The 20,635-nt window shown below is 39.9% G+C and overlaps 1 protein-coding gene across 1 annotated transcript in view; it reads left to right on the top strand.

Annotated features, from left to right (window-relative positions):
• Positions 1–20,635, top strand: part of FANCM (FA complementation group M) — an 89,955-nt gene that overhangs the window by 43,377 nt on the left and 25,943 nt on the right. The window contains exons 5-8 of the mRNA XM_075192157.1: positions 11,292–11,423; positions 13,643–13,775; positions 15,398–15,487; positions 19,035–19,130. Coding sequence (XP_075048258.1) covers positions 11,292–11,423; positions 13,643–13,775; positions 15,398–15,487; positions 19,035–19,130 — 451 coding nt within the window. The remainder of the gene's footprint in view (positions 1–11,291; positions 11,424–13,642; positions 13,776–15,397; positions 15,488–19,034; positions 19,131–20,635) is intronic.

The raw sequence follows: 20,635 nt of genomic DNA, 5'->3' as shown, positions 1-20,635 counted from the left end.
TTTTATGGTTGAGCTGAATGTTATGCATGAAATAACTGGGGTGTACCTTATTAAATATGTCTGCCGTGCTCTTTTTACGCTCTCTGCAGCAGGTTGTCATGGTAAGTGGGAGGAGCTCCCCTAACTAAAGTGGCAGATAGTGACTGACAGCCTGGCAGACTTGCTCTGCAGCAATGCTTTGTGTTTATTGGGTGGATTCATTCTCAGGGACAGGGCCAATGATATCATAGCGCATGAAATTACTGGATTCTCAGGTGTTTCATGGCACCTCCCAACTGTCCGGATTTTGGCATCCCTATTTGCAGGCAACAAAGGGGGCGTGGCTTACTTCAAATGTGGGTGGAGTTTTCCCCATAAAGTTGTCCCCATTTGGGGCCAGGGTTTGTGTAGAACAAATATAAGGTACCAAAAAGTATCTGCTTTTAAACGGGGCCTTTCTCTCAGCCATCCAGGCCCTATATCACCGCCCCACCTCATCGGTATTGACCAATGGGCTCCTATCTCAGGCTTTTTCACTAGGTAATGGCACTAGACAGGGGTGTCCCTTGTCCCCCCTCTTATACGCTATATGCATAGAACTTTTAGCTGCCGCCATTAGAAGAAACCCGGACATATCAGGGATCCAAATTGGCCCTCGTCATTTCAAAATCTCCCTATTCGCCGATGACGTACTATTAACACTCGCAAACCCCCTCATCTCACTCCCAAATCTTCTTAAAGAACTTAAAGAATATGGTTCCTTATCAAACTATAAAATAAATAATTCTAAATCGGAAGCCCTCTCACTCCAAGTCCCTATTGTCACCAAAAATATTCTCGAATCTTCGTTCGATTTTCAATGGCGCCCAAAGGCGCTTCGATATTTAGGGGTTCAGATCACGAAAGAATACAAACAGCTATTCCACGCTAACTACACCCCCCTATTTGACTCAATAAAAAGAGACCTGGCCAGATGGGACTCGCTTTTTGTCTCCTGGTTTGGTAGGATTAATGTGGTAAAGATGAACGTTCTGCCTAGAGTCTTGTATCTTTTTCAGACCTTACCAATCCCAATCCCAGGTACTTTTCTAACAAATCTGCAATCTTCATGTGGTACATTTATCTGGCAAGGGAAAAAATCGAGACTCAAAAGGTCCTGCCTAGCCAAGCCCACCCAATCAGGGGGGTATGGACTTCCGCTCTTTGAGCGCTACTATCATGCAGTTAACCTCAGTCACATCATTTCCTGGCAGTCTGCTCCGGGGATCAAGAGATGGGTCGATCTAGAGAACGCACATACAACAGATCACAATCTGAATTCGCTCCCCTGGCTCCTTAGAGCTCAAAGGCCGGCCTCAGTGTACTCGCACCCCTCCATACAGTTCACACTCAATCTATGGGACAAGCTCCATAGAAAGTGGGAGCTCACCTCATTTCCTTCCCCTCTTACCCCACTGTGGCATCACCCGGATTTTCCAGCAGGAAATATGCGGTCGTTCTCGCGCCCCTGGCAAAAGGCTGGTATCACTCAGTTCACTCACATTATGGGAGATTTTGCTCCCCGCACTTTCCCAGATCTAAGAGAAAAAAAGGGCCTTCCTTCGTCCTTACATTTTGCTTACACTCAAATCCGAAGCTTTATCCAATCACTTTGCAGATCTTCCAAGCTACGTACCCTTACTCCTTTTGAGAGGAGCTGTGTGTATAGGCCACGAGATTCAGGATTAATATCACTGATATATATCATAATTTCCTGGAACCAAAATCTGACACTGCGGAATCGTTTGAGGCGGCATGGCTTCGGGATACTGGCAGAGATCTGGATCAGAAGGGATGGTCCCGGCTACGGGTGAGAATCTCCAAAATCTCCATTAATACCTCAATACGAGAAAACACGTTTAAAGTATACACAAGATGGTATCTAGTGCCTTCAAAGCTCCACATAATATATCCGGGTACTTCTGACTCATGCTGGAGAGGGTGTGGGGAGGTGGGCTCATTCTACCACATCTGGTGGACATGCCCCAGAGTTTCAAATTTGTGGTCCCAGGTGGCCGACCTAATGACAAGAATCCTAGAGGTTGAGGTTTCACCTGACCCAATGGTTATGCTGTTATGCTCCCGGGTCGAAGGCTTAACCAAGCAGGCAGATAGACTTGTTCAACACATTTGTGCAGCTACTCGCCTACAGATAGCGAAGGAATGGAAGTCCCTTCATCCACCCAGCCTCCAAAGTGTAATCTCTCGTGTGTGGTACATGGCCTCCATGGAATACATCACCAGCCTTCTCCACGACAAAATTATAAATTTCAAAAAGGTATGGAATTTCTGGTATTCTTTTCATCAAGCAAACATGCCCGCTACTTAAAAGGTTGTTTCTTCAGAAGCTCTTACTAGGTCCTTACCCCCCCCCCCCCCCCCACCACCACCCCTCCCCCCCTTTCCCCTCTTTTTCCCCCTTACTTCTCTCTCTAAAAAATAAAAAAATAAAAAGCAGCATCGGTTCATAGTTCCAAGGCAGCTGATCTTCCATAATCTTTGACAGGGTCAGCCTATTTCCTCTCTATGGGTTAATTTACTGCTTCCCTTTATGTTTAGGAATTTGTTTAATAATATGTCATATGCCTGACTTTCTTCCCGTCTCTCATTTGTCATGTTCTGGCCCTTATGCTCAAATGTTTTTCTTCCCTGTTATTATCTGCTATATGGAACCTCTGTTTTCTTTTGCATAAATAAAGAGTTTAAAAAAAAAAAAAAAAAAAGTATCTGCTTTAAATATGTCACCGTGTACCTGTGCACCGTGTAACCTGGTCCCTGACTATCAGATTGAGGCAGGTAAGAAGGGAGGATGTAGGTTATGTTTACTGGCTCCCACAGATTGTGTTACCCGCCTGCTTCTAACATGGGAGGATTCTATCAAACTTCCCCCAGTCTGTGTAATCTCTCTTTAAGGAACTCATAATATTATAAAACCTTGTGCAGCCAGTGCCTCCGACAAGATCTGAAGTTGCACTCCAGGCCTCTCCAGCACCAGACTTAAAGGATTCAGGATCCCCATTTAAGGAATTAAATAGATTGAGGCAGTCAAAATAAATATCTCCTTATGTAAGAGCAAATCTGCAATGCTTCCTTTTATTGTCCTAAGAGAAATCTCTTAATTTCCTAATAACTGTGTTGTGAGGTTGGGTAGTATTTCTTCCAGGGTTTATATAATGTAAGAGAGATATATAGATTACATATAGGTGTGAGCGGCAGCGGGATACCTAATAGACTGTTAGCTCTTCGTCAGTTTGTATTACGCATGGACAATATGTTTTCAGGTCACAGACTTGCAGGCTGAACTTGTTAAGGATAATCATAAGTGAAACTGTCCCCTATGGTTACTTACCTGGGGTACAGCGTTGTAGGTCCCCGCTAGCAGAAAGTGGTCAGTGTACAGCTGGCGGGACCATAGAATTATTATAGAGGAACTAATTAGAGTAAATTCAAAACTTTCAAACTTTACAAAAGTAAAAAAAAAATCCTTAGTTGGTGGAATTGCACATAAACTCCTTCAACTCTTATAAATATATAACTGCAGTTTTCTTGTATCCTTGCAGGTTGTTTTTTTTTTGGTTTTCAACAAAGCCTTTATGCCAGTAGCAGATTTATTTTCAGTGTCCTTGAATGCAACACACAACTGCTCTGTGGGAAGTAGTAGCCATGACAGTGCTCCTTGCTTACATTTTAGCAGCATTTTCTTTGTCTTACTATATATTTACCCCCATTGGACTCGGATCACCTGTGAAGTGTAATAAAGGACAACGTGCAGAGCATCAGACAGGGGAGGCCTGACGAATTTTAGCAGCGGGGGGTGGGGGGCAAGACTTGACTAAGTAGCCTATTAGGATCATTTTAAAGGAAAAAAAAATGCAGGTGACCAAGGCCAAGGTAGCCCACTATGGGATCAGCCTATGGGGCAGCCCAGCAGCCCCTCGTCCTATGATCACACACAATACACCATGTCTTTCTGCTAGGAACAGTCTGTTTTTTTTTAAACATTTAATTTATTTTCATAAAGGGCGGTAACTGGACATTAACCATTGGAGAGAGCTGTGTGGTTAGCATTGCTGCTTCACAGTGCCTGGCTGCACTCCTGACCAAGGTGGAATTTGTATGTTCTTCCAGTGTTTCTGTGGTTTTCCTGTACAGCGGCTCAGGTTTCCTCCTATGGTCCACAGACATATGAGTAGGTCAGGTGACTGCTGGCTGAAATTGGCTTTGTGTTATTTTGTGCATTATGGACATTAAATTGTAAGCTGGACAGGGACTGATTGTGTCTACTTTATATGTAATATCCTGCAAATTCTCATAGCAGAATGGGGAATGGAGACCATCCCTAAACTGACTTCTGTCGTCCTGAGAGCACAGTAGTTGGCTAATTCTAATGGAACACAGAGAAAAGAGCTGTTTACAAACTGCAGAACATTTATAAACGAACCATTACAGAAGAATTCTGCAGCGATTCACTAGTTAAAGTTCTTGAAGTGTCGGCAGCGCTAAAAATCTGGGATTTATTTTCAGTTTGTTAACTTCTTGTTCTCTCAAGCAGTGAGCACAGACCGAGCAGCAGGAGTGTGTTGTGGAGCCTGAGTTACATTCTAATGAAATATTTTTTTTTTTAAATAATGGATGCACTGGATCTAAAAATGTTGTGATTATTAGAATATGCTCTAAATAATTGATATAAACAGGGCTTGAAGCAGCAATCTCTGTTCCATTCCCTTAGTAGAAATTCTAGTATGGCACCCTAAAAACACCATGTTCCTTAATTAAAGGCCTGTGGACGGAAGCTGCACACATTGTATTGGTGCCCGCAGGGACACCCCCATAGGCAGTAGCCAAGGTTATGTCTTTACCACCCCCTCCCTTCCTCCTTGCTTAGAGAGGCGGAACGGGGGAGGTAGTGGGTGAGTCTAGTAATACAAGGGTGTTTTAACGCTCTTACGTGCTATGCTGAGGAGGAAGTAGCTGCAGCTATGCCTCTAGAAGACTTGGCTGTTGCAGCTGCTTCTCTCCTGGTGCAAGCTCTGTGCTGATGATGATGACCATGAGTGCGGACTTTGTAGTAGTTACAAGAAAAAAAAAAGTAATAAATAATAATTAAAAAAAATTGCCAGTTTGCCATTAAGTGTTTGGGCATGCTGACACTTGTAGCCATTTTTTTTTTTTTTTGTTTGTTTGTTTTATATTCTGTGGGCCCGATCTCCCTAGGGAATGCAGCCATTGGCATTATGGCAGGGAGACCCCTCACTGCGGGGGTACCCTGCTATAGGACATCGGCTTTGGCTTTCAAAGCTGGTACCAGTAAATTTGAGGGGGGGGGGGCCCTGCTTTTTGCCCCCCGGATTTAGCTAGCTCCGGCCTAGGCTGGCAGCACCAGGGCTGGCTAAGCTGTTTGGGGCCTTGTTGATCACAGAGACTAATACACTTTAAGTGTATCAGAAGTTGTAGGATGTATGTAGGATACACTTTAAGCGTTTCTCATTAAATGTACACCGCACGTATCTAAGGCCTCGGAATTCTAAGTAGATTTTGGGATACAATTTAGAGTTGGAGTGAAATTGCGTCTAACTCTATGGGGCGTATTCAATTGTTCCTCCGGCCGCCGGAAAAACGAGCGCTCTAAAACTATTACCGTTTATACGGAAATTACTCGCGAGATGAAATTCAGCGAGTAAACTACCGTATTAATGGTTTTTGCGCGCAATCTTACGGTAATTTAGTTTCTTTTGTGTACATGGCTTATGGGGGAAGGTAGACAGCGATAACCAGAGCTCTTACATTTCACAAACTGGAGAGCGCCTTCCATTTAGTTAATTGTAAGATGAGAGCTTTACATGCTTGAACTGTGCTTGAGGCAAGAACACAAGGGTCAAGTGCACTTTAATCATGAAACCATGGACCAGATAGTAAAATACTCTTTTGTCACTGCTTGTAACCAGGTGGCACAGGGACAACGTGACTCACGCTCTTCCTCCCTCTCACATCATTAAACACTGTATGTGCCAAAGTTGCCCAGTGTAGAGCCTCGCTGGCTGTGGTAGCTGTACAATCGCTGCGCTCTGCGCAAGAAATCCTAATTTCCTTTTCCATCTCCGGCTGGTATATTGATCAGGAGGGGAATGAATATTGGTGATGTTCCTAGTTACCACAGATAGAAGGGGGGGAGTGTCACAATATGGAGCAGGGGCAAATGCAGGATTTTGGGGGGAGTGACCATCATGCAAGCTGTCATTCCTGCCCTGTTAAATATACAGGCAATACAGCATGCTCTATTGTATTGTTAGGTGCACTCCGCTCCTCCTTCACAAGCAGAGCATACCTCCTAACTGTCCCTGTAGTTGGGACAAAGTTCTGACTGGTCCAAAGTAGGAACTAAGAATAAGAACAGTTTGTCAGACTGTGCTCCTCTGTCCTACCTGTTCTTCCAGCTTTCACAACCTGATGCTGCTTGTGTTTTAAGCTCCGTCGCTGTTTCTTTGGTACATGGAACGTTGTGGTTCTGTTTGGAAAAGGATAGTTATGTGAAATATGGAAAGCCGAGCAATGAGTGAACACTCTGTCTCTCTCCCCACTAACCAGCCCCATCATTAAATCAAAAGCACACACATTTACTAGGCCTGCAAATATCCCCAAAATTAAATTAATAGAATTCACATTCAGAAAATAGTACAAATAATTTGTTTACTAAAATTGAAGCTCTTAATTCTGCAGAATCTGGTATCATCAAACTAAAAAGCAACCAATATGGAGAGTATGCGGCAAACAATTCAAAAAAATGTGCGTGTGTGTATGTATGTATGTATGTATGTATATATATATATATATGTATGTATGTATGTATATATATATATATATATATATATATATATATATATATATATATATATATATATATATATATATATATATATATATATATAATTTGTTTTATTTTATTTATTTTTTTAAAGATAATATGTAGGCCTATTTAAGGCTCATTTAGATGTAAGCCTCTGTACCTTGGAGGTGAGTGCATCTGATTTTATCTGCATTTTAATGGTATTTAAAGCATATAGGTCAGTGTAGGACCTGCATACAATAAGGTGCCCTTGGCACTGGGGTGCAGGCTTAAACGTTTTGATCAAAATATGAACCAATACCTCATGTTTTCATTTTGCTAGATACACACAGATATGTGGTGTTAAGGACAAGCGCCAACAAAAACTGACTTTCTAATAAATATATATTTTATACTTATCTATTGAAAATGTCACACCGTAAGGGGCTTGGAATGTAAGGCGCATAATAAGAATTTCTGCTCCTTACAGTCAAAGATTGTTAGAGAGGGACTTTTATCTTCATTGAAAAATTAGTATTCACATTTTTAAGAAATAGCGATCATTCTTCCGAACCCCAGCCCCACATTAAATTAATCAACCCAAACTACCATTACATTACATTATAGCCCCATCACCCCACCTTAAATTATTAGGCCCCACCATAACCCCACTATTAAATTAAATATTTATCACCATAAAACAAAACAACCCCCACCAATAAATTAAATGTTCCCACTTACCATTAAAGGGTCATTCCCCTCTCTCACACTACCATGAAATATCTCACATCTGCACCCACATTACATTACAAGCCATTTCCCCGCCACCATCTCACAAGAAATGACCTGAAAACTTGCACCATCGGTTTCTGATTGGTCACTCTCCGTGCCTACTCTATGTGAGGGTGAGCTCTGCAGAAGGCTAACCAGTGGACTTGCATAGAGGTAGCACAGTGGCTTAGTGGTTGGCACCTCTGCCTCACAGCAGTGGGGTCATGAGTTCGATTCCCAACCATGGCTTTATCTGTGTGGAGTTTATATGTTCTCCCTGTGTTTCCGTGGGTTTCCTCTCGATGGTCTGGTTTTCTCCCACACTCCAAAAACATACTGATAGCTTAATTGGCTGCTATCAAAATTGACCCTATTCTGTCCATCTGTCTGTGTGTTAGGAAATTTAGACTGTAAGCTCCAATGGTGCAGGGACTGATGTGAATAAGTTCTCTGTACAGCGCTGCGGAATTAGTGGCGCTATATAAATAAATGATGATGATGATGATGATGATTGAGACAGTGTTTCTCATTTTCTGCTAGGTGGCGCCACTGTGCTGTGGCTCTTGCCTGTGTTGTTTGGTTAAAGGGGGAAAAAAAAACCAAAAGAAATCTATCGAATGTTTTCCGCACTTAATTAAACAAAACACAAAAAAACGGCAATTGCATATGAGCCTGTCATTTTCATGTGAAATCACACCCACCTGTTCATATGCATATATGTGTGCGTGTACGTATTTATGTATGTAGTCTGCGTTCACATGCTTTGAAATGTGCTTTGCACAGAGCCCACGTGCCAGTGTTAGATTGCTTCTACATCCTGCATGTTCCCCTGGATCTCTCCTTATACAGGCTGCTAGATTACTTATATTGTGTGCTAATGCAGTGTTTAAGAGAGGATTACCTATGTTTTTGGCTTATAATGGACTTATTTTCTGAGCTAATGGCAAACATCAAATTATGTATAGTGAAGAGAACAAAGTACAAATACTGGCCTCAAAAAGTATGTTTATAATCAATGCTTTTAGCATAATAACAGATTTTCTCTTCACATAAATTGAAGTGGAAGGTAACGCTTTGTCTCTTGGGACATTAGGGAACAAAGCCTTACTTTGCAAGTGAAATTGGATAAAATTACTGACTGAAGCAAATTATTATGAATGGGAAATATGGGCAAAAAAAAATATGTACATAGATATATATGTGTATATAAACACACACACACACACACACACACACGTACATATATATATTATGGTGTGTGTGTGTGTGTATACATACACATATATATAATATAATATAATATACGCGCATACATATATATATATATATATATATATATATATATATATATATATATATATATATAATATACGCGCATCTGGATGAATATTCACGAGAAAACACTTCATGATGATGCCGCTAGTGAATTGACAAACTGAATACTGGTTCAGCTCACAAAATGGCTGCCTCTGTGCAATTGAGCGTTCTTTACTATCCAACTTTAAAATTTTCTGTCAGATCTAGTATGTTAATAGCTTGCCGAGCAATATTGGGTTATTTTTGTGCATTAACCTAACCTCGATCAGCCGTATTATTCCAGACAGATGACATAAATATATATGCTGCATAGCTTTGATTGTAATTTTTCTCAGACTGCTTTTTTATTTTATCTACAGTATGTTTGGAATTCTGTTTGCGCTCGTAACCCTGTCATCAATCATTTCTGTGCCGGTCACTTACAATTGGGTCTGCTCCCTTAGGCTGGAGTCCTGTGAGTGTTTACAGAGAATCGGTGGTCTTCTGATTCTGTAAGGAGACGTAGCAGATAATTGGAAGCACGGTGCGGTGTACGCAGCGTTTTGGTAGTTGAAGCGCTCTTTAGTGACGAGGGGCCTGATTCATTAAGGATCTTAACTTGAGAAACTTCTTATTTCAGTCTCCTGGACAAAACCATGTTACAATGCAAGGGGTGCAAATTAGTATTCTGTTTTGCACATAAGTTAAATGCTGACTGTTTTTTCATGTAGCACACAAATACTTGATAGCTTATTTGTACACTGAAATTTAAAGTTGATATGTGTCAGGCCTGAGGAAACTAGGATTCTCTAGCGCTGGTGTGTCACTATGGTAGATTAAGATGGTCACACTTTCTGGCTAGAAAATAGCAATGTTTAAAAATATCCACGTGATGTCAAGCTTTAAATTGTCACACAACATGACTGATACCTTACCATGTACCATACCGAGTTTCCACTAAGGGGGGTATTGAATTGACTGCGATTTTTTTTTTTTTTTTTTTTTTTTAAGACCGCGTTAAGTCATTTTAACGCTGTGTTTTTTTTGTTTTTTTTTTATAATTTTTCATGCGGGTTAACTTTACCAGCGATTCAATTCCATTTTTTAACGCCCCGGTTTTTTTTTTCATGAAACAGTCCTCTCGCGCTCCAGTAGAAGGTCTATTGAAAGTATAGGGTGTGCGAGAGGCAGCAGCCTTAAAAGCTATTCAATTGTTTTTAAACAGGCCAATATGCTGTTTTTATCTCGCACCTCTTTGGGGTGTGATAAAAATAAAATTTTAAAGAAAACTATTTGACATCATGTAATAATGGAAAAAAAATAATAAACTATGTTTATCAGTAATGCCTAACATGTAAAAATGTGATTTTCTTATGAAAAAATAATGGAACAAAAACATCTAAAAATCACTAATTATATTTATGTATGTTTTTGGTACAAATATGTATGTACTAATGTGTTTTGACATGGTATAGATGATTTTATAGTAAAAAATAGTTAAATAAAAAAATATGCTAAAGAAAGTACAGTAATGTAGATATTATCAATATAGATGGTTGTGTAATGCAATCTAATGTATGAAAATGTATGCCAGTCCTTTTTCTGTTATACATGACCGCGTTAAACACTTCGCTTCACTCCCCTAAAAACTTGCAAATACAATGATTAATGCTCGGAGGCAGCGTTCCCTCTTTTTCAATTGAGTTGCACGAGTTTTCACGCTGCGTTAACTAAAAATGGTCCCTAGAGCAGTTATAAACCGGCGGGTGATTTTTTTTTTTTTTATTATTATTTTTTTTTCAACGCTGCGGGACAAAAGAAAATCTCACGGTCATTTGAATACCCCCCTAATTGTCTGTACTACCTTAAATCCCTTCCATTACAATATAGAGCTATGAGATCTATAAACCAGGAAAAGTACTTTTTGCTGCTTACACACAGACATGATCAAGTGAGTCTTCTTACAGGCACCATGAGGAGCACTGCTAAATCACTTAATGAGGTTTGGAAGACAGGAGAGACTGGGGTAATTTTGAAATGTAACTTATAATTGAGGGATAATGGTCCAAGTTACAGAAATAAACCTTAACTGGAAAACTGTCAGTTCCAAACCTCCATATAAGCATATACACCTGTAGCTCAGCTCTCTTGGTTCTTGAGGCGGCTTTAAGTGTAGATGTATTTTGCCTTCACTGTTGGTTCTAAATCCAATCTTGAAACACATTGTTTGGTAACCAGCAATTCAGAGAATCCCCAAAGATCCCTCTTTCCTCTGGCGAAACCGCACTGAAAATAGGGTACATGCATTTATTGTCTGCAGTATGTATTTTTCGTTAACCAGCCATCGGTAAGATTATTTATACAGATGTCTTTTCGTCCGCAGGTCCTAGAGACAGTTGCCGGCCGACTGATACAAAACAACGTGCTGATGCGGAGAGAGATCCCCAATCTAACCAAATATCAGATCATTCTGTCACGAGATCAGTTCCGAAAGAACCCACCTAACAATATCGGGGTAAGTGTGCAGAGAGCTCATTCTATTTCTAAGACTCTCGTACTCCTGGGAGATGTCCTGATAGCCGTGGGTGTTTATAGATGTACCTGTATCAAAAGGTCCTTGATGGTCTGTACATTATGAAATTTACCAATCTATGCAGTAAAAGTGGCATTATGGTCATGGGTTCAATTCCCGACCATGGCCTTATCTGTGTGGAGTTTGTATGTTCTCCCTGTGTTTGTGTGGGTTTCCTCCCACCCTCAAAAACCCAAAACATACAGGTAGGTTAATTGGCTGCTACCAAATTGACCCTAGTCTGCGTGTCTGCGTGTCTGCGTGTCTGTCTGTCTGTCTGTCTGTCTGTCTGTCTGTCTGTCTGTCTGTCTGTCTGTCTGTCTGTCTGTCTGTCTGTCTGTGTGTTAGGGAATTTAGGCTGTAAGCCCCAATGGGGCAGGGACTGATGTGAGCCAGTTCTTTTGTACAGCGCTGTGGAATTAGTGGCGCTATATAAAATGATGATGATAAATGTTGTACCACTATAACTTACCTTTTTCCCATTGAGTACAATTTTCCAAATGTTTTTCGTGTGTAGTAGGAGCCTTCATATCGCTCTCCTTGAAAACGTGTGCAGTCTTCTCATTATAAATAGTGGCTGCATTTCCTCCTAACCATTTCTAAGGCTTGTTTTGCACAACCACGTCACAAGAGCACCATGTTAATATAAAGTGTCGGTAACATGTGTGAAGTTGCTATATAAATGTACTAATTGGCAGCTGTAAAAGTAATCTGTGCTTCTGAGCAAAAGGCACCATCGAGGTCGGTTTACAAGGTGTTCCGGGGACTACACACATACTAGTACAGGGCTGGCCAACCTGCGGCTCTCCAGGTGTTGTGAAACTACAAGTCCCAGCATGCCCTGCCAGCTATAGACTGGCTTTCTACTGGCTTGTAGTTTCACAACACCTAGAGAGCCACAGGTTCACCTGTACTAGTAGGTGAATTGGCCATTGCTGGTATCCGTTTAAGCGCATGTGGAAAGGAAATTGCAGGTTCTGATATGTCTTAATGACTTGTTATTATGGTATAGTAATATATTGGTGCTATGTGAATAAAGGATAATCAGAACCTTAATAACCAGTCCTATTCGAACTGTCAATTAGTACCGTTTGCAAGATGGAAGTCATTGATTACAGCTTCTTTTACCTTTGCACCAGTGCTTATAAATGCCCTCAATTAAGCATGTTTGATGCAAATTTGTGTTTTAAAAAAACAATGTGTAACAAACCAGTTTTATTTTATTTTTTATTTTTGTTTTATTTTTTTAGTATTCTGTGCTTGCTCTTCTAACGATTGATTTTCCAGATTTACAAAATTCTCAAAATAAAGACTTTTTTTTAAAAAAAACCCTCCAAATAAAAATGGAATCTTTCAGGGTAAACGGAGTATTTTATAGATAAATCTCCTCCCAGTTTTGAATGAACAGTGACAGGTGCGCTTACAGCAATGTGAGTAGATTTCTTCCGCTCTCTTCTAATCACTTCAGATACTTCAGCTCCGCAGGTATTGTTACACTGCTGTATCTGTAATTAATTTGTTACAAAAAAAATTATGTTTCATAATGGTTTTGCTTTCAAGTGCCTCTAAAGTTATTAACGCCCCCCCCCCCCCTTCTTTAATAATATAAATCTATAAACCATCAGTTTTACTAGGTTATAGACAGTCAGACATGGATCTGTCATAAGGTATTACTAGGACTGTACTTAGGGTGGCAGAGAAATTTCATTTTTCTTCTGCTTATATCAACTCTTTATTTGCTGACTTAAAAATAAATGTTCTGAGGGTTTGAAAACAATCATTTGATGTGGAGGTAACTGAAGTATTTATACTAATTACATGAACTGATAAGGGGGAGTTAGAAAATTGGAGGAGATGAATGTTTAGAATAGTTAAAATACATTCCGCTGTGTGACAGGATGGCCAAAGCTACAGGGTGTTCTAAGTAGAAAAGGCGTGGCTGGTGGATGGGGCGTGGCTAGTGGATGGGGCGTGTTTGGCATTCCAAATAGTTAAATCCAACCCTATAACAGGGTTTCCTTCAAATAGTGACTCTGTATTGTGTTACAAGCCATTTACAAAGAACACTTCATTCATATATATTGCATGTTTGTTCTATAAACCGAGCTTCTTATGGTTAATATGTGTAATAAATGACGAGGACCTACGTGTGTTTTGTTCAGGGGGTTCAGATCGGAATGGTTGAAGGAGATTTTGCTCTCTGTATAAGCTTGTACCATGGCTATGAACTACTATTACAGATGGGAACTCGTTCTCTATACTACTATCTACGATCCATAATGGATGGGTCTAAAGGTAAGTTTACTGGAGTGTGTTAATTATACTCTTTGAACCCAAAGTTGAATGTGAAACCCCCTGTCACCCTAAGTGGGGAAATGTTGAGCAATGAATAAGTTCTGAGTTTCCCACTTGAGTCCGTCCTTTCCGTCAGACGACCAAACACATGGATAGCTGGGCGTTTGGCCCAGTTGTTTTATCGTCAGATTTGAGTAATTTGCATATTTGTGGATCACAATGGGATGATAGCCTCACACGTGTTATCTGCTTCTGGGCGGACCAGTGATCACACATCATCATGTTATTTTATTTATATGGTGCCACAGCCATGCAACAAAAACAACAAACATAAATAGAAAAGAATACAAATAAAAGAATCAATAAAAAATAATACAAGAGACTATAGAAAAAGCAACGATATAAGAAGACACAACCAGAACAAAGGAAACATTACAGAAAGGGTGAGGAGATAGAGAGGACCAAACCTGTGAGAGTTAACATGAAGAGGATTAGGAGAGTAAACTGAGACGTTGAAGTGAAAGGGGCAGGTGGAGCGTGAGAAGGGAATTATCTTAGGATGGAGCCAGGTAGGCAAGTGTGAACATGTGAGTTTTTGAGGGAGCATTTGAAAAGTTTGAGGTTGGGAGCAGGTCTGAAGGCAGGGAGTTCCACATGTGGGCAGCAAAGTCCTGAGGTGGTGATAGGTGACGAGAGAAGGTCATTGACAGAACATAGTGGGCGAGTAGGGATGTATATCTTGACAAGGTCGGAGATGTAGGAGGGAAAGGCATAATAGAGGACTATATAACTGAGGGTAAGTAACTGGAATTGTATTTTGGAGGGAATCTCTTCCATGTGCATTGGCTGGATTTTGGAACATTTGGAATGATTGGTCACACACAGTAAACTCAGAATTTTTGGTTGGAAATTAGGCTACAATATTGGTCTACGAAACTTGTACATCTGTAGCCAGCATTAGAAGGGTGTTTGACTGCATACAGTAAAAATAAGCAAAGATATTTCTAAATGATGTATTTAACAGTGCGAAGTTTTAACCTTTCTTTCTTCCCCATTTATTATATTATGGAACGCATCTTTGTAGATGGAGAACAAAGAAGCAGATGAGATTTGTATTAAAATAACTTGGAAAAATGAATCTGTTGGCCCATTGATGTAGAATAGTATAGATAACTCTGGTTATGTCTTCATTGGCACGGTGTGGAACACTAGACCCTTTGTCATTCTTGTAAACTGGCTGCACAAGCTGCAGCTTATTGGCTAAAACTAGAGATGCAATGTTGCAGCGGAATCTTGGCGGATTGCAGTTGGGGGCGGGGCGGGCGGATTGCAGTTGGGACCGGGGCAGGGTGGAATTTAGATAATTCTAGGTGGGGAAAAAAAATTATAGTAAGAATTCCTATAAGAATAAATAAGGCCAAATTCCATTGGAGAAATGTGCAAAATTCTGCAGTGACCTGGAAAATACCTTGAATATTTCTCGTAACACTTTCTAAAATGTTGCTCCTTTTTGTAACATAAGTTTTTTACAACCGTATCATTGCCTCGTCCTACTTTTTAATCTTTGTCTCTTATTTATGATCGTTGATCTCTCCTTTCTTATATCTGTTTCTGTGTCTCAGGGATGACTCGTGCAAGAAATGAGCTTTGCCGAAATTCTGACTTCATGAATCTTTACCAGCAGCTGGAGTCCATGTTTTCTGCTGCCAACTGTACGTAACCAATCTGCAGCCTCTTCTTTTACATCTGAACGGTTTTATCAGTTTCTTTTTGATTCATTTGCATTTTGTAACTTATAATAAATTGTTGCTCCCTCCTATATACACTGTGGTTAAATAAAAAGTAAGCCAAACTTTAATAATAATATTTTTAAAATATCCTCGTACATTTTTTATTTTAATGACTTACGGTTTTTATTTCCCACCTAAAAAAGTGGACGATATTATGGTAGAAAACAAAAATAAAAAAAGTTGTAATTTCCCAAAAAAATTCCTTTTAGTAAAGAAGACTTGACATGATAAAAGGTTTGAGGGAATCCAAGAATTACAGCAGCCGTCAATTTCTACGAGAGTTCTATCGCAACGTTCTGCTGTCACAGCATCTTCTACCTGTTATCAGAAGTCTGGCCCCAGAAGGTTATTTTGTTTTTCCACAGGACACACAGAGCCAGGGAAACCATAAAAATGCTAGACGAGAGACACCAGACTTCATTCCTCCCACATTAAGGCCTCCGACAGTCCAGATTTGAATCCTGTCGATTATAAAGTGTGGAGCGCGATGCAAGAGAGAGTCTACCAGTGATGGCTAACCTGTGACACTCCAGGTGTTGTGAAACTACAAGCCCCAGCATGCTTTGCCAGCTATCAGCTAGTTATCTACTGGCAAAGCATGCTGGGGCTTGTAGTTTCACAACACCTGGAGTGTCAGAGGTTAGCCATCATTGATGTAAATGATCTGAAGCATCGTTTGTTGGAAGTGTGGACGGGTTTGGATCGGAGGATTATCGACAATGCTGTTGTCCAATTCTGCCAGCGCCTCCAGGCTTGCGTGCAAGCAGGAGGAGGGCGTTTTGAGCTTCTTCTTTAATTAAATAATCAAACCATACTACTGAGAATTTCTTCACAAAAATATTGGACTATTTCCATGTAAACATTACTTTGTTACAAAATCTAAAATAATAATGTTCGTAAAATTAAATTTCTGCAGATAAAGTTTAAAAACTCATCTTTTTATCCGTTGAATACATTTTTATGATATGTTGGAATCATATTGTTGGTTCAATTCTCTAAATATCGGGAACGTTTTAGTACAATATGATCAGACATTAGAGATATATGAAATAAACCGTTTGGCTTACTTTTTATTGAACCACAGTGTAGATTGAACTGTTAATAAAGCTTTTATTTTGTAAACCATATTAGCCTTTCATTGTAAATAGTCTAATTAACTTAAATAACTTGGATTAGATATGGAAGGGAAGATAATGTGTAATTCATCCAGCAAATGACAAATGGGGGCATTTTGTAAAACAAATATATTTAGGAATGTAACAGGTTTCAGGGTTGGTTTATTCTTCTGAATATATAATTCTAGGGGGGTGGTCAGTAATTATATTATATAAACATCGCTGTATTAAGGAGTAAGCATGTACTTGGAGCAAAGGAATAACACAGATCTGTCGTGATGATAAACCATTAAAGAGGTTCCTCATCTTTTATCTGGGTACAGAATGAACAAACCACCATTGTCACAATGCAGCGGTCACCCTGTACTAACTGTATAGAGCACTGATTGTGGAGAATTGCACTGGCTGAAATATCAGCTTGCTCCTGATTGGATGATTGGGACAGTCGTCCAATCAGGAACTAGTTGTCTTTCCTGCCAGTGTGTCAGATCTTCTAATCTTGCGGGAAGCTAGAGGGAGCTGCCATACTTCTAAGAAACTTGAAAATCCCTTTAAATGGGCAGATTAAATTGTACAGTTTGGTCTTTATTTATTGGTATTTGTCTATATCAGTGGTCAGGGACCAGGGGTAAATTACCCCAAATGGGGTAAAAATGAAATTCCTGGGGGTAATGCTGCTGATTCACATGCTGTCAGTTGGATTGTAGACCCTTATAAATGTGACATTGCTATTGTACCAGAAGAGCCAAAAGGGTTGGCAGAGGCACTTCTTGAGCTTTGATATAATAATGAAGCACGTATTGCATTTGAAAACAAAGCAGATCTGTCATATTTTTGGATGTCAACAGCTGCAAAGGCATTCAAAATTGCACATGAGGAAGCAGTCAAAAAGTTGTTGCCTTTTGCAACAACCTACCTTTGCGAACAAGGATTTTCCACTCTAACGAACATAAAAACAAAGCAAAGAAATCGATTGGACACTGAAGATTGTATCCAAATTGCTCTGACATCAAAATGCCCCAATATTGATGCTCTTGTATTAAAAATGAAGCAACATCATTTCTCCAAAACCTGATGATTTGAAGTTGAAGCTTTCAAAGAAATTTTGAATAGATTCAATAAAATTTTGAATTTTAATATATGATTGCCTTCCTATCTAATCAAGGGGGTAACGTTGGCGTATCTAAATATATTTTGGGGTAAAAGGTAAAAACGTTCCCTTACCCCTGGTCTATATTTAGGTTTCTATGTTGCACACAACACCTCAGATCTATTCTTGCTAAAAATTAAGATGACTCTGCCCACCTAGGTTTTCTAGTCATTCATCTTGAAACTCTCGCTTTCGGATATGATGGGCAGCAATAACATTTTTAAATCTGTATATTCCCAGACTCTCCCCTCCCAGACGGCCTATTCTAATTTATTTTAAAATAAGCAGTTTAAAGGAATTTGTGATGCGGGTTAATCTGATTGTGAGTCTAGCTCTGTCCGTAAAGATGTCGGTCTATACATATATACATTGTGACCATGGAACTTAGAATGTATTTATCCTGCTGGTAATCCCCAGCATTCTATCAGCTGGCTCTAAGGTATAGCGGACTAAACCTTCCCTCTCCTGATAGTCCATATGGTGAGGTTTTACATTTCATCAACTAGGTTTACTCTTTGTTCCCCTGAGCTTGTCATGGTATGTCTGGGTCCCAGCAATTGCAAAATATTTCTAAATATTGTAAGTATATTCTGTTGCTTAGCTGTATAGTCTTGGAGAAAAGGGGATATGGTAGAAACAGTCATCTACTTTAGTTCTTACATAATAAATGTTCAATTTTATGTACTTTATTTTTATTCCCCCCCCCCTGTTTTATGGTCCATGTTTCTAGTCTCAATAATGTCTACCAACAATATTTTCACAATAACACCAAGCCAGCTCCACAGTAACTCTTCCCAGTGTAGGAAAGTGCATTACCTAGACAGAGACTCAGGAATAGATTAAAAGAATGTTCAGGGCATTTAAAAATTGTCACTTTAGCTGGCTGTACATAACATATGCTGTGTGTGGTCTAGTAAGTTCTACAGCCAGCCTTTTCCTCTGCTACTTTTATGAAGTGGGGGATTATTGTCAAAATGTTTAGGTAAAATTATTTATGATAGAATCAGGACTTTGCCTCCTACTTCTAGCAAACCAAAATGTATATTTATCATTCCATTCATCAAAAACTTTTTCTTTATTTCACAGATAATGTAGATACAGTATCTTTACCGACCAGTGTAATTTGTACACGGTTTTCTTCTTTGCGTCTATTACTCTGTCTCATCATATAAAATATATAACATTTGTCCTCTTCTTTGTATAGGCTCTGATGTCAAAAAAACATTTATCTACAGCCATCCTAAATTAAAGAAGTTAGAGGAAGTTGTTGTCCAACACTTTAAATCTTGGAATAAACAGGGTAAGTTTGTTATGCTGCTGTGTGTTATGCTGATCTTATCATTTCATATCTGCCAGTGGCAGTCTTTCCATTTATGCAACTGTTAATACTCGATCGCTCTCTCCCTCTCGATCGCTCTCTCCCTCTCGATCGCTCTCTCCCTCTCGATCGCTCTCTCCCTCTCGATCGCTCTCTCCCTCTCGATCGCTCTCTCCCTCTCGATCGCTCTCTCCCTCTCGATCGCTCTCTCCCTCTCGATCGCTCTCTCCCTCTCGATCGCTCTCTCCCTCTCGATCGCTCTCTCCCCCTCGATCGCTCTCTCCCCCTCGATCGCTCTCTCCCCCTCGATCGCTCTCTCCCTCTCGATCGCTCTCTCCCTCTCGATCGCTCTCTCCCTCTCGATCGCTCTCTCCCTCTCGATCGCTCTCTCCCCAAATGTGTGCCTGAACCACACATTTGCCGATGTTCCTATAACGGAACGTGTATGTTAAGTTTTAGTGTAGAATATATCTGTCCCCACACTGTCCTTTCTTACACCGAGTGATTACATGAAACGATCTATCTGAAATTACACGGCCTCTCCAATATTCCAATCTGCGTATATACCTTTTATGAGAAACAGACAAAAACATTTTTCAATTAGGAGAGAATACATTGTGTACCGGTGCCACGGACGAGACCTGCCTGTTCTGTAATTCACTTAGATGAGAGGTTACAATACACAGTGGGTGGGGAGAGCGAGAGGATAATTGAGTGCAAATAGCACACACAACACTGGTACCTGCAGCCTTGCATAAGTCTTTTCTTTCTGTGCTGTGCGTAGCTGCGATTTTGCTTTTAACCAAATTATTAGGTTTCACCCTTGCCCCAGCTCCTGAGAGGCTGTACATTGTCTTCTTTCTAAAGAGAAAACCCACGTAGACGCCATTTGAGGTTCTGAATTATTTTTTTTTCCCCAAAAAATCTTACTTGATGAAAAATCTAGTTAAACAAGTGATTAACTATTCAATATAACGTTCTTACATTGTCCCCTAATCCCATTGTTTGTCAATTTCTTGCATTAGTGGGTTGAATTAGCACAGTGGTAAGCATTGCTACCTCCCAGCACTGGGGCTATGGGTTTAATTCCGACCGGGACACTAGCTGTGTGGAGTTTGTATTTTCCCCTGTTTTTGGTGGTTTATTCTTTAGTTTCTTTACACAATCCAACAACATAGTGGCAGGTTAATTGGCTTATGATAAATTGAACCTAGTATAGTGCAAGTGTGTGTACGGTAAGGAACTATATAAACAAAGGCATTACATAAATAAAGTATAATTAGGATAATCTCAATTGTAAAGTCTTGCACATTTTCTTCTGCAGTTTATTCCAAAGGACATTTAGTTCTTGACTTTTCCCAAGTTGAGTCAAACTCTGAAATACATATTGTTTTATCTTGTTATCCCATTGACTCCAATGGATTTTGTAAGAATTGTAGGGTATATCAATATTCCTAAAAACAAAGTCAGCATGCCTGAGAATTATC

This window comes from Mixophyes fleayi, chromosome 12, assembly GCF_038048845.1.
Source record: "Mixophyes fleayi isolate aMixFle1 chromosome 12, aMixFle1.hap1, whole genome shotgun sequence".
Lineage (NCBI taxonomy): Eukaryota > Metazoa > Chordata > Amphibia > Anura > Limnodynastidae > Mixophyes > Mixophyes fleayi.
This window is presented reverse-complemented; position numbering and strand designations above follow the sequence as displayed.